Source organism: Cervus elaphus, chromosome 22, assembly GCF_910594005.1.
Source record: "Cervus elaphus chromosome 22, mCerEla1.1, whole genome shotgun sequence".
NCBI lineage: Eukaryota > Metazoa > Chordata > Mammalia > Artiodactyla > Cervidae > Cervus > Cervus elaphus.
In genome coordinates, this window is record NC_057836.1 from 34080781 (window position 1) to 34095427 (window position 14647).

At 36.6% G+C, this 14647-nt stretch overlaps 1 protein-coding gene across 5 annotated transcripts in view; it reads right to left on the reverse strand.

The window, feature by feature from the left end:
* BCAT1 (branched chain amino acid transaminase 1) overlaps nucleotides 1-14647 on the reverse strand; it is a 123639-nt gene that overhangs the window by 46495 nt on the left and 62497 nt on the right. For all 5 annotated transcript variants that reach the window (XM_043881184.1, XM_043881182.1, XM_043881181.1 and 2 more), the window contains exons 3-5: nucleotides 12701-12901; nucleotides 3749-3859; nucleotides 621-740 (exon numbers count right to left, since the gene is read on the reverse strand). In XM_043881184.1, coding sequence (XP_043737119.1) covers nucleotides 621-740; nucleotides 3749-3859; nucleotides 12701-12901 — 432 coding nt within the window. The remainder of the gene's footprint in view (nucleotides 1-620; nucleotides 741-3748; nucleotides 3860-12700; nucleotides 12902-14647) is intronic.

A 14647-nucleotide genomic window follows, 5' to 3' on the forward strand; every position in this document is an offset into this window, starting at 1 on the left:
TGTCCTTCTTTTGAAAGGTCACCAACCAACAGACTGAACTACTGGGAGATCTTATAGCCATGTTGTTTAAACCTGCCTCTCTAGCTCTCAAGTATTTCCCTAATACCCACTGTGAACTTTATTTACAATATTTTCTATGGAAGAAGAAGGTCCTTCACTCCCACTCCTTACCAAGTAATCGAAAGACTTCAAGAAAATGAAGATTAAAAAACAGGAGCTCTCTCTCCTCCAAATTTCAAAACCATTACCACTCTTACCTTGGAGGAGAACTACCCAGATAGAGGGCATTAAACCAGTAAACTGAGGAGATACGGTTAGTCTTAGGGAAAGGAAAGGCAAACAGCCTCGGTCCTTGCTTTACTCATTTATGTTGATGGCTGTGGCTGTTTGTACCACATAGCGGCGCTGAGTACTGTCAGAAACCATATGGCTCACAAAGCTTAAAATACTGACTATCTGGCCCTTTAAAGAAAATGTTTACAGTCTTAATGATCAAGGGAAAGGAGCATTAGTGATGCTACTGGGGGGTTTATTTCAAACTACCTACTAGAAGCTTCACACAAGCATAAACAATGATAATCGCCCACCAAAGTACCCCGAAATAGGAAGTCGGTCTGCACCTCAGTTCCAATGAACGTAGGACGAATATATAGACTCGCAGATGTTGAGTAGGGGACCCATTCCTCATCCAATTTCACAAGCTGCTGAATACACTCTAAAAGCTCTTTCTTGTCAAATGCCTGAAGGAATGAAAAACACAATGAATAATGCAACGTTTTTCCACTGCAGCAGTAAGAAATGATCCTCATGAGAGCTTTGACTGTTAAAAAAGTACTAAGAAGGAAATCCCTGGAGGTCCAGTGGTTAGGACTTGGTGCTTTCACTGCAGTGACCCAGGTTCAATCCCTGGTCAGGGAACTAAGATCGTACAAAGCCACATAGTATGGGCAAAAAAAAAAGTACCAAATAAGTAAGCAAATAAATAAGTAAAAATTTATAACTAATAATAATAAAACCAAGCAACTTTTTCTGTGACTTTCCCCCCTCAAATTGTGATGGAATGATAAGTTAGTCACATAAGGAAGATAAATAAGTGGTTCCCTACCTCTTACCAAACCCAAATACCAACTGTAGTTGATGACGTACTTAAATGTGAGAAAACATTAAGATTTCTATTAAAAAAAAATACAAAGCATCAGTGTCACCTTAAAGCAGAATTCTTAAATAAAAGATATAAAGCATAAATCATTAAGGGAAAAAAATGGACAAAATTTGACTATTTAAAACTTAAGGCCATCCAACCATGAAAATTATTTGACCTAAAAACAAAACTAATGAGTTGTAAAGCAAAATACAACATGCTTTTTATAAAGTATGTAATTGAAGTGACTATAATCCAGTATTGATCCCGTCAAATGGCGTTAAGTTGCCAGAAAGATACTATGGCCTGGGATATAGGTGATGGGTAGATTTTATTAAAATAAGACTTATGTGTGAATATCTTTAATACATTTGATTAGGTTTCTAAATCTTCAGTCTAATAAAGTTGAAATGTCTTAGAATATTGGTTTTAATAGAGCTGAACAGTTATGTTCAAAATGTGTTCAAAAAGAAAGCATGTTTATATTCAGATAAAGGGAATTTATACTTTACAGTTAAGCCTTAGACTTAAGTAAATGTTAAGGGCTTATCTTCCCTCATTATCATTAATATTAATGAACTCTTGGATTAAATTCAGTAATACATTTAATGTAATGCTTAATAATCAAAATCAGGACTTCAAATATTTGATGCTTTTTATTCCTTCCAATATAAAATTCCAGTATTTAATTCCTATGTGGAAAAATTGAATTGGTATAAAAAGTTAATGACATGTGACGAATTCTTTGCACCTCTCCCAAGTGTATTTAAACATAAAACTTCTAAATAAAAGCAGTGGTCCCAATATTTAAAAAAATAAATAAATAAACTTAAGACCGTCTATTCTTCAAAAGATAAAAAAAGTTACACTGGGTGAAGTTTTTTGGTAGTATAACCAACAAAGGATAGTAACTGGAAAATGTTAAGATAACCTGAAAATCAGTAAGAGACAAATGATACAATAAGAAAATGGGCAAAAGCAAAGAGTAATTTATTTCATGAAGTTGAAAAAGGGTTTTATGTACTAAATAGGTGATAGCTTGTAAAATAAGTAGTTTCTACTTACTTGGCAGAGAGATGGGATGGGTTATTCAAGATAGACATGAGTCAGAAACACACGTGAATAGAGTTCATGACGTCAGGGTTTGGCTACTGAAGTACTAACTTGTAATAGCAATCACAGCGTAGCAGAGTTACAGAAATCAGGACTGCCAATCATCTAGGACACCCAATCTCCCTGTGTCAAGCACAGGGTTTCTGTTATTCCTGTCTAGAGGTAAGATTTAGTGGCAAGAACTTGACTAGGGATTTAAAAATTTACATCCAAGTTCTTACCCTGTCCCTTTATTCTGTGTGAGCTTAGGCAAGTCATCTCATCTCTCTGGGCTTAAGCTTTTTACCATCTGAGTCACCACGGATTTCTGGGCTTAAGCTTTTTAATCTGTAAAAAGGTGCTGCTAAAATTTACAAGGCATACCTTCTTGACAGTGGCTCACTGCTACGATTAAAAATGCAAAGGATGTAAAACCACATAATGCAGTTTGTGGCAGAGTTGATGTCCAATAAATGTTACTTCCCTTTTCTTCTGTCCCCATTTTAAAAGGATTTCCCAGTGGTTTGTCTGTAACGGGTAAAGAGTAGAACTAGGACTGAATCAAAAGAAATTACCTGAATGTTTCTTCTGCTACTATACTATGGCCTCTGAAGAAAGTGGGTGAAGCATGGGTTCCAAAAGGAAGAAGAAGGAAGAGCTTCCCTGGTGGTCCAGTGGTTAAGAATCCACCTTCCAATGCAGGAGACGTGGGTTCAATCCCTGGTAGGGGTACTAAGATCCCACACACCATGGGGCAACTAAGCCTGCATGCCACAACGAAGAATCCGTACAGCCAAAATAAAATAAAAAGGAAGGAGAAGAGCCTGGCTAAAAAAAGAGTCATCACCTAGGTTTCTTCAGGTGAAGGTCAGGGACAAATGAAATACCTCAATGGAGAAAAGACTTCTTTCAGTTTAGAAAGGCAGCCTGTTAAAGTCTCGGGGAATGAAAGTAATCTAAGTTACCTCCTACCTAGGCATGAACCTTAGGGTCTTCCAACCCACCTCAGAATGAATTCTGCTCCATAACAAACAATGGTATAGTCAGGACCCAGTGGCTATGAGAAAACATTTTTACATCCTTTAAAAAAAAAAAAAGTTAATAAAACTTGGGGTAAAATATCAAAACAACTAATTAAATCACTGTATACTTATTAGTAGTATCTTAAGCATTTAGGGAAAACACTCCTTAATTATCTGCACAGTACACCATATTTCATACTACAATTTCATATAGTCTTTAAATTTTATTATTTCAGTTTGAGGCATATTTTTCTTCCTTATCCTGTTATGTCCCACATACACATTAAATCCTCACAGACACTCATAAAGAAATAGATTGTGGAATTGCCAGATGGTTACGTCCTTGCATTTTTACCTCACTGATTAAAAAACCGACCAGAAATAACTTCAGTGCTCATATGGTTTATAGTGAATACTGACCTAAATACTCAGTAATGTTTCATTTGGTGGAATTCAGTGACCCATTACAAGAGAAATTCCTAAATTTACGTACCGGCAGAGTGGCCCTCATAGCAGATCGGTACATCCTATCCATGTTGAGGTTTGGCCGAAACAGACGAATTTTATTATCTACTCCCCGAAATGCCTTCAATCCTTCAAATAACTGAAGATAAAAGAAAAATATTTGTTAGAAGGTAAATAGATGAAAACAATCCCCATGTTCTGAAGACTGACTTTTCTATGGCTCTTCATCACCCTTACTATGTAAAGCTATTGACACAGACCCTAAATCTAGAAAAGCCAGACAGACTGGTTTTAGTCACTAGGATAAAAAGGAAGTCCCTTTATCACCAAGATCTGGAGGGAATTCAGAGTTATGCTTTCTACTACAGAGCTGGATGGTTAAATAACACATCAGTAGAGGCTGGAAGAAAACATGTCTACACAACGTGGACTGACTGCCTACAAAAAAACAGAAATGGCATCAAAGACGCCACAGTACCCTACCCCCAATCCATCCCAAAACACCCATGTAACTTTTCATTTTATCTGGCTCCTATGAACTCTGAAGAGTGGATATCTAGATGTGACTGGAGGTGGGTCAGCCTCCCAAGTCACAGAAATCAAGCAGCTCAAGACTCTTGTTAGGGCAATGCCACCTTCTTAGGGTAAGGCCACAAACAAAATATGAAAAGACTTTGAAGTCAGTGCATATTGGTAAATATATAGAAAAGAGGAAAAATCGAACATTTTAATAGGAATTTTTTTGTGTGATAAACTATTTGAGAATCTAAAAAGGATGAATGTATGTATATGTATAGCTGAATCATGATGTTGTAGACCAAAATCTAACACCACATTGTAAATCAACTATACTACAACAAAAATTTTTTTAAAAAGGGAAATTTCTACCACAGGTTCTCTAAGTGATTGATACAACAAACAGGTTAAAACAAAGTAAAGATATGGATGATTTGAACAACAGGAACAACAAACTAACCTAGTGGACACAAAGCCCTGCACATACCACCTGCAGAAGGCATGATCTTTGCACATGTTTAAGATAAGCTAGATAGCAAAAGCAAAAATATAACCATAAGATATACACATTTTGGAAAAAAAGAAATCCATTACTTAATATTAAGTGTGAGTTAAAGAAGAAAAATAATGGCAATTAGCAAATATGCTAAGCTGAATGAGAATGAAAAATAGAGCCTTCAGATGCTTAGAGCCTCAAAGCTCACCAGAGAAAAGAAATACAAATTTTGGAGCACAATTAAAAAGCACAAAATGAGATGTTTTGTTGAAATGCAAATATGTGGCTAATTTATTAACTGTAATAAGACTAGAACTTTGGTTAAAATATATGGTTGTCAGATTAATTCAGCTGATAACATCTGAAACAAAAAAGCATAAAAAGCAATGTCATATAAACACTTTTAAAAACGAAGCCGGTGAGGTTATATTGCTAAACATATAACAAAACAAACTTTCAGACAAGAAGCACTGCTGGAAATAAAGAAGGTAAGTAACTTTATAAGGTTCAACTTATTTCAGTTTAAAAATTGTACACATTTGATATAGGTTCAAATTTACATAAAGGTTATATGATAATGCCATTGAATAATGCATATGCAAAATATACAAAGGATAATGGTCTAACTAAGCTGGATTTATCCCAAGAATAGACATTGGTTTAACATTAGAAAATATATGAAATTCATATATTATATTATATGATTATTATATTAATAGTTTATGTGAAAAAAACTATATATCATCTCACTGATATAATAAATGCGTCTGATAAAACTGAACATTCATTTATGATTTAAAAATAAAATTTCCTCAATAACTAAGGAAAAATATAATCTTCCTTAAGTGATAAAGGCTTTCTTCAATAAATTGGCAACAAATATTATATTTAAAATGGCAATTTTTTAAAAAGTATAGTTGATTTACAATGCATTAGTTTTAGATATGCAGCAAAGTGATTCAGTTTTATATATACATATATATATTCTTGTTCAGACTCTTTTCCATTATAGGTTATCACAAGATATTGAATATAGTTTCCTGTCCTGTATAGTAGGTCTTTGTTGTTTATCTATTAAAGTGATAAAATTTAAAGATTTTCTTTCAGATTGAGGCCATCACACATTGCCTGCTGTAACTAAAAATACTTTAAATCAATATTGTACTACCAATAAAATAAAGCAAGGGTCATGAAATAACTCTAGGGGATCTCTCTGACCCAGGGATCAAACCCACATCTCTTATGTCTCCTGCATTAGCAGGAGGGTTCTTTACCACTAGCACCACCTGAGAAACCCTGAAATAGAAGTATAAAGTTAGGAGAAGAAAAAAAACTGTCATAGATCTTGAGACACAGAAAAAGATTAAATGTAGAAAATCCAGAAAAACTGACATAATCTTTTGAAATTACCTGTTTAGGCAAGGTAACCAGATAAGAAACTATATTCCCATGTAACAGCAGCAGTTAAAAAATAAAAACACTACTTAAGGTAGAATTAAAACCAATTCCTAGGTGGGGAAAATGTAACATAAGTGAATGACATAAGGAAAATATAAAACTTACCAAGTCATTAAAGACCTAACTAGAGCAGAAAGCAATCTCATAGTCATAGATTGAAAGATTCAATATTATAAAGACTGCACTAATGTACAGGGCAGGTAAGTCTGCTCAGTGTTATGTGGCAACCTAAATGGGAGGAGAGTTCAAGGGAGAACGGATACATGTATATACAGGGCTGAGTCTTCAGTTGTCCACTTGAAACTATCTCAATATTGGTAATTGACTATAATCAAAATCAAAAGTTTAAAAAAATAAAATGCTTTAGGATTAAAATACATATACATATAAAGATGCCGATTCTCCCACAATTGACTCATAAAATGTAATGCAATCCAAATGAAAATCATGTCAGGACATTTATTTTTCTTGCAACAAACTGAATCACAAAAGTTGGACTGACATAATAAACTGAATCTAAATTATAAGAAAAAGTAAAAGAACAAGAAATATCTAAGGCACTCTTGAAGAGTGAAACAGAAGGACTTGTCCTAGTAGACATTAAGACTCCTTATTAAAAAAAAAAAAAAAGACTCCTTATAGTGCTTTGGAGATAAAGACAGTGTGGCTTTTGCCCAGATAGACAAGCAAAACAATGAAACAAAAGAGAGATCCAGATAGACAAGACAATGGAAGACAAATGGAGGTCTAGAAGCAGAACCTCATGTACAGGCTAAGATGTGCTATGATGTATCAGAAGGAAAAAAGTCTTCTTTAATGGTGCTGGGACAATTGCGTATCCGTAGGGAAACAAAACAAACAAAAAGTGAAACAGATCACCAGTCCAGGTTGGATGCATGAGACAAGTGCTCGGGGCTGGTGCACTGGGATGACCCAGAGGGATGGGATGGGGAGGGAGGTGGGAGGGGGGTTCAGGATGGGGAACACATGTAAATCCATGGCTGATTCATGACAATGTATGGCAAAAACCACTACAATATTGTAAAGTAATTAGCCTCCAACTAATAAAAATAAATGAAAAAAAATAAAAAATAAAAATTAAAAAAAAAAAACAAAAAGAAAAACTGGACCCCTACTTCATACAAACATCAACTTCTGAAATTAAAGACCTAACTGTCACGGATAAAATAAATAATACAGGAAGATGTCTTCATAATCTAGGAGTAGAAAAAGACTCTTTAAACAAGACACCAAACCAAACCTAAAGTGAAGATTGATAAATTCAACTTTTAAAAATTGAAATGTGGAGTTCCCTAGTGGCCTAGTGGTTAGAATTCTGGGGTTTCACTGCCTCACCCTGGGTTCAATCCCTGATCGGGAAACTAATAATCCACAAATTGCATGGTATAGCCCCCCATCTCCCCAAAAAGTGAAATTTATTTCTTGTCATCAAAAATTTATGGGGAGAATAAAAAGTCAGAGTGTGGAAGAAGATATTTAAAACACATACAAATGACATAGGACCCATACGCAAAATATATAAAGTACTTCTACAAATCAAAAAGACAACACAATAGAGTGAGCAAAAGATGGAAACAAGCAGGCACCTCAAATAAAATGAAATCCAGTTGACAAACATTTGAAAATGCGATCAACCTCTTCAGAAGTGGCAATTAATATCACAATAACATGCAATTTTATTAATAAGCTAAAAATTTAAAGTCAGGCTATAAGAACTGGCAAAGTTGATGGGTTGTGATTGAACGTATTTGCTAATTCATGGCTAGTGAGTATAAAAAATGGTAAAATCACTATGGAAAAGTTTCCCTTTTCTCAGAAAATTTAAGATATATTCAATACTAGTAGCACATTCCTAGATATACCCTCAAGTAGAATTTCTCAAAGTTTTTTGGTATCAGGTGCCTTCACACTCTTAAAAATTATAAAGGTCTCAAAGAGCTTTTATTTTAAAAGTATTCTATCAATATTTACCATAGCCATAGTGAGAAATTGTATTTATTAATAATAATAGACTATGACGTTAAAATATTTTCATTCACATTATCTATATTTTCCAAGAGGATTAATATTAAATGTGGCCCTGTTTTACATTATTGCCAATCTTTAATGTTTGGCTTAACAAAAGACAACTGGATTCTCCTATCTGCTTCTGCATTCAGTCTCTTGTAATAAGAAATTCTGGCTGAAGCACACAAAGAAAATCCAGTCTCATATTGATATATGGTTGAGGAAGAAAGTACTTTTGATAACTTTTTCAGATAATCGCGGCTATTAATCTCTGATACTCCTCTAAAACTTGACAACTGGTGGTCCCTTATAGCTTAGCTGAACCGCAGAATCTGAAAGCCCATCAATGAGGTTTTTATACTCCGTTAATTTCTTAAAAGCCAATGGTCTCAGTCAGGGTTCCACCGAGAAGAAACAGAACCAGGAGAAATATATACAACATTTAGAGATCTATTAGAAGAAAGTGCCCAAAGCATCTGTGGAGGCTGGCTAAGCAAAGTCCAAAATCTGTAGGATAAGCACGGAGAAACAGAAGGTCACAAGCAGGCTGGACCAGGAGATGTGCGCTGCAGCCCATCCCCAACTGACTCAGGAAGGGAGAAGCAGAGCAAGAGAGTGAGTGTATGTGAGCAGCCAGACCTACACAGATGTCCTGAGGTCAGGCTCACTCACAGTCATCTCCCTCTGGATAACTTCAAATCAACCCATCAGGGACTTTAACCACATCTGCAAAATTCCTTCAAACGCCACCCAGATTAGTGTGTGATTGAAGAAGAAGAAGGCTGTGCACACTACAAAACGATCACTGCCTCCCAAAGTCCTCCCAGGCTCACGAGAGAATGTCCTTGCAGTCCATCCCCAAAGGGAAATGAAAAATGGAATTTTAGGGACCTCAGTTTACATAACCAAACTGACACATCAAAAGTCCTATCTTGCACTTGAAATTTTTTTTTTTTTTCATTTTAAAATGTACTTCAGGGATTTTTGGTTTTTGTTTGTTTGTTTTTTAATTTTATGGCTGCAGCAAGCAGGATTCAGTTCACTGACCAAGGATCGAACCTGTGCCCACTGCAGCAGAAGCATGGAGTCTTAACCACTGGGCTACCAGGGAAATCCTGCACTTTGAATGAATCTTTACTCATACATAAATTTGTAATATCATGGAACACTCATTTGGAAAAATACTGGTTGCCTGAGTTACACAGATCTTTCAAAAGGTAACTCCTTTTAAAACCACCAATATCATTAAAACATTGGTAACCACCAATATAATACAAAATAAGACCGCTTTAATAGGAGGAAAGGGTGGTGGATACAAATTTTCCAAAAATTCCAATTTTCACTTGAGAGCTAGAATTTTATCACTGCCAATAAATATAGTCCATTGTTTTACTTGAAGTGACAGGCTTATTTGATTCATTTTCAAAAAAACACACACAAGTTTGAAAAACTTTGTTCTTTCCAGGAACAATGGCGCCAGGTACAAAAAGTAGCCAGTTGAGTTCACCACACAAAAACAATCATGTGGTTGCTTTTCCTTGAGGCAATCATTGCATTTCAGTACAACAGAGTGCTTCATGTGAAATGGATGTTTTCTCACACAGAATAAAATGTTTATGTAAGAGTCAAGATTTAATAAGCTCAATCATTATTATACTTCATTGAGAACATTAAGTAAAGCTGACATTCTTTTTATACTGTAATGCACGGCAATAAACAATATAATGACTAACAGAGGTTGGGTGGCAAAGCGTTATCTGGTACAAATGTCAACACAATGAGGAAGAAAAATAATACCTTGGTACTACTGTGAAGAGTTTTACCTTAGGCAGTCTCTTCAAAGGGCAGCCTAGGGGGTCTATGGACCACACTTGGAGAACTGCTGACTTAAAGAAACATGGAAACAAGTACACCAGCATACTATTTTCTTTCTCTTTTTTTTTCATTTATTTTTATTAGTTGGAGGCTAATTACTTTACAATATTGTAGTGGGTTTTGTCATACATTGACATGAATCGGCCATGACTATTTTCAAGAATGTTCACAGAAGGAAACTAAACAAGTCAACAACAGACTGAATATATTCACATAATATAACACTACTGCTACAAGGAACACATGATGTGGTACCTACCACCCTGAGACTCGGATAACACAGGTCTCTGCCCTGAGTTTCACACTTACGAGGGCCTCTCACCTCTATCTTCCCCCAGTTGTGATCTCCTTGGAGCAAGCAGTTGACTGGACCCTTTTCCAGACAGACTCCAAATACTCAGTTCTAGGGATTCCCTGAATTCCCTGCCCAAATGGCCCTGATTCTATTTTCAGGGTCTGAATGGGCCTCCATAGATTCATCCTCTTAAAAACAGATAGGATCACTAGGGTGCTTGCATCTAAGTCCAAGGGATGGCCAAGGGTCATCTGTTTGCAGGTGGAGTGGGCATCTATGTGCATGTGCAAAAGGCCCCTTATGGTACAGGATAAGCCAGGATTGAAATAGATGGACAGGGTGGACTATGGGATGTCTCTGTTTTTACTTTTGTCCCAGACCCCACAGACATTAGGATGGATAGATCTCACACAATATTGAGCTCAAATAATAGATATGTGTGCACGTGCACACACATGCAATATATATGTTTATATAATTCCACTTACACAAAGTTCAAAAAGAGGCAAAACTGTAGTGTTAGAGGTACACATAATCCAAGTGAAAAGCGAAGAAAAATCATCATAAAAGTAAGAATAACAAATGCCAGAAAATAAAGGGTTTATGACATAGAAGGGGCACAAAGAAGGCTTCTGGGATATTCAAGCTGTCCATTTCCTTGCCTGGATGGTAGCTATTTGGGCACTCCTTTATAAGAATTCATTAAATAGTATGCTGTCCACTTTTTCAAATTATGCATTATGTCACTAAATATTTATCTCAACCCAAAAATGAAGTACATGTTGTAAAATTCCATTTTCTTTCATCCAGGTTCCCTACTCACACTTCCATTTCTCTCCTTTACTATGTGAAAGTGTCACTATTTATGGTCGGGAGATCCACTGAAGAAGAGATAGGCTACCCACTCCAGTATTCTTGAGCTTCCCTTGTGGCTCAACTGATAAAGAAGCTGCCTGCAACGCGGGAGACCTGGGTTCGATGCATGGGTTGGGAAGATCCCCTGGAGAAGGGGAAGGGTACTCACTCCAGTATTCTGGCCTAGAGAATTCATTGTATAGTCCATGGGGTTGCAAAGAGTCAGAAATGACTGAGCAACTTTCATTTTCACTTTTTTTAATCAAAAAATACGTTTGAAATCAACAAAACCACATGTAGTTTTAGCTCTAAAAACAAAAAAAAATGGGGCTGATGAGTGGAGGAGAAAGATGTCCGAGGAGACGATATGCATGTTGATTTGTGGGTCAAAATAATATGACTCTAGATAGCATCTGAACCCAGGATGTTTAATTCCAGAATCTGAATGATAAAACTACATTTTTCTCACTTAAAACAATTAGAAGAGCTGACCCATATAAGGTACCCAGTAGAGGGTATATTGCAGGATTTCAATAAACAAATATAGTTATTTTATCAATATCAATATGAATATTTACTGTTTCCATCTTTCAGCCCCTTAAATAATAGACTGTTGCTTGATTCTTGAATCCCAATATTCTAGGAAAGATATCCAAAACATTAAAAATGAGTGCACCAGTCTGCAACACTTCTCTGTCCATGGGATTTCCCAGCCAAGAGTACTGGAGTGGGTTGCCATTTCCTTCTTCAGGGGATCTTACCTACTCAGGGATTGAACTTGGGTCTCCTATATTGCAGGCAAATTCTTTACCACTGATCCACCAGGGAAGCCACACAGGGAACAGGGAGTATATTGTATATCTGGCTAAGTGTGTATCCTAAGAAGGACCACAGAAAGCATCTTCTATTTAATATTTAATGCTTATAATTATTCCATTCATGCTTGAAGGCTGATATTTAATTAAATGTCCCTTAACATGCATAACAAGTTATTGCTGTCATAAAACCATGCAGCTAGCATTAAAATATAATACTGTACCTAATGATCTGTTCTCAATCATTAGAAGATCTAAGAGCAGTGACACAGTGAGATATTAACAGTACAGGCTTTTTGACGGCTAATTTTCTTGCCAACTCTCCTTCCCATTTGCTCCAAATAATTTTCTGATAATATTATAAGCCAATGTTACAAGTTTCATGTGCAAAACATTATATTTCTATTCTCTACACCCTACAGTGTGCTTACCACCTACATGATTTTTCAATTTTAAAAATTCAAGATTATCTGAAAAATTAGTTAAGACTCACCTTCAATCCAACTGTTTATAGACACTTGTGATTGCCTCTAGTTAATATGGTAAAGCCCACACTGCCCTAGAGCTCTTTGAGCAGGGGAAGCTACTTAGTAACCACAGAGAAGACCAATATTTCACCATCATTAATTTCCAAGTACTTACTTCCACAGCATAGTGGAAAGCTGATGAACCCGGATGCAGTGAGAGGTTTTGAAGAGGTTTGATGCGTGGTTTCTCCCATCCAAGCTCCAAGGACCACTCCACTGTTAGCATATGATCCGTAAAAACCGTTCCAAAAACCAGAGTACTGGGGTCTGGTTTTTCCTTTAAAACGGTGGCTCGTGTGATTATTAGATCTTCAGCCTGGGGAAAAAAGTCAGCATCATTAAAGAAAAGTAACTGAACTAGAACTGAACTGAACTGAACTAGAAAGAGGAAGCAGAGAGTAAAAAGACAGAAGTTAAGTCACTGGCCATTAAAAAGTGAAATCATTTGACGTTTAAATGTTGGCAACAAACTCAGAAACTTAACAACACTGGTGAGCCAAGCTAAACCATGCCTCCATTCAGAATCTGTTGTTTCAAATCTCTGCAAAGTAGGGAATTCCCTGGCAGCCCAGAGGTTAGTTTGGGAACTAAGATCCCAGAAACTGCAAGGTGCAACCAAAAAAAAAGACAATTCTTTGCAATGTATACTACCAAACAAATATCAGAACTAAAATTTTTCAGTGATGTTTAGAAACTGGGACGAAACAGTAGATGGAGTGAAATCATCCTAAAAGAAGAACATATCTCTTCTTCACTTCCATCATCAGACCTGTGTAGAACATTCGGGAAAGAAGACAGGCGGGTCTCAGAATCAAAACAGCAGCATTCACAATGACTTACTAAACTAAAAAGAATGTCACTAAGAAATGAACCTCTTGGAAAAAAAAAAGAAATGAACGTCTTGGGATGGTTATACTCCAGCTCCCCCAAAGAATTATTGGCAGGAGCTTCCAAAACCCTCTGGGGTACATGGTGGGAGACAGGCAGCAGAGTGAAGCAAATGTTTTCCTCGTTGAAAACAGAAATGGAGATTGAACACTAAGATATAAATCCTCTATTCTGTGTTGAGGAAACAGTGAACAAAGGACCCCTTATTCAAAGAAAGATAAATAAGAGTAATAGGAAACGACTTCACACAGCCCCGTCGCACCAGCTCTCCACAGCCGGCTTGCCCATTACAAATGACCACCACAGAAGCATCCGGAACCCAGACAATAGCATCACTAACTTTACAATAACTGTGAAACAGCTGACACAAACCACAGGGGAAGGAGCACTCAGATGACTTAAGCACAAAATGAACCAAGGACAAGTTCAGGCTGTGATCAGGCTGTTAGGAAGGTCAGACTTCATTTTTTTCAATACACAAAGTCGTCATTTCCCCACCCCCACAAAGCAAATACAGAGCTTCAGAACTTCACTTTGTATCATCACCTCTTCTCATTATTTTTTGAATGACCTAGTTACATCTGGTTAACTCACTGCTTTGCAGCCACCTTTGTAGTTTGATATATTATGAATAATAAAAAATCATTTAAGTTTAGAGTAATATTTAGGTCCAAAATGTTATTTATTTTAAAACAATCAGAAAGCTTCCATTACAAAGAAGCATAAAGCATAAAGGACAACATGTGTGCGTGCTAAATCGCTTCAGTGAGTCAACTCTTTGCAACCCTATGGACTGTAGCCCGCCAGGCAGTCTCATTCACTTCCATAGCTTCATTTATCACCTGTGGTGGTGGTGGTTTGGTCACTAAGTCATGTGTGACTCTTGCGACTCCCTGGACTGTAGCCTGCTGGGCTCCTCTGTCCATGGGATTCTCCAGACAAGAATACTAGAGTGGGTTGCCATGCCCTTTCTCCAGGGGATCTTCCTGACCCAGGGATCGAACCCGTGTCTCCGGTATAGCAGGCAGATTCTTTACCACTCCAACATATGTATACCTATGGCTAATTCATGTTGATGTATGGCAGAAATCAAACCAATATGTAAACCAATCATCCTTCAATTAAAAAGAAATTAAAAAAAAAAGAAGTTTGTCAGTCCATTGAGACTGTTTAG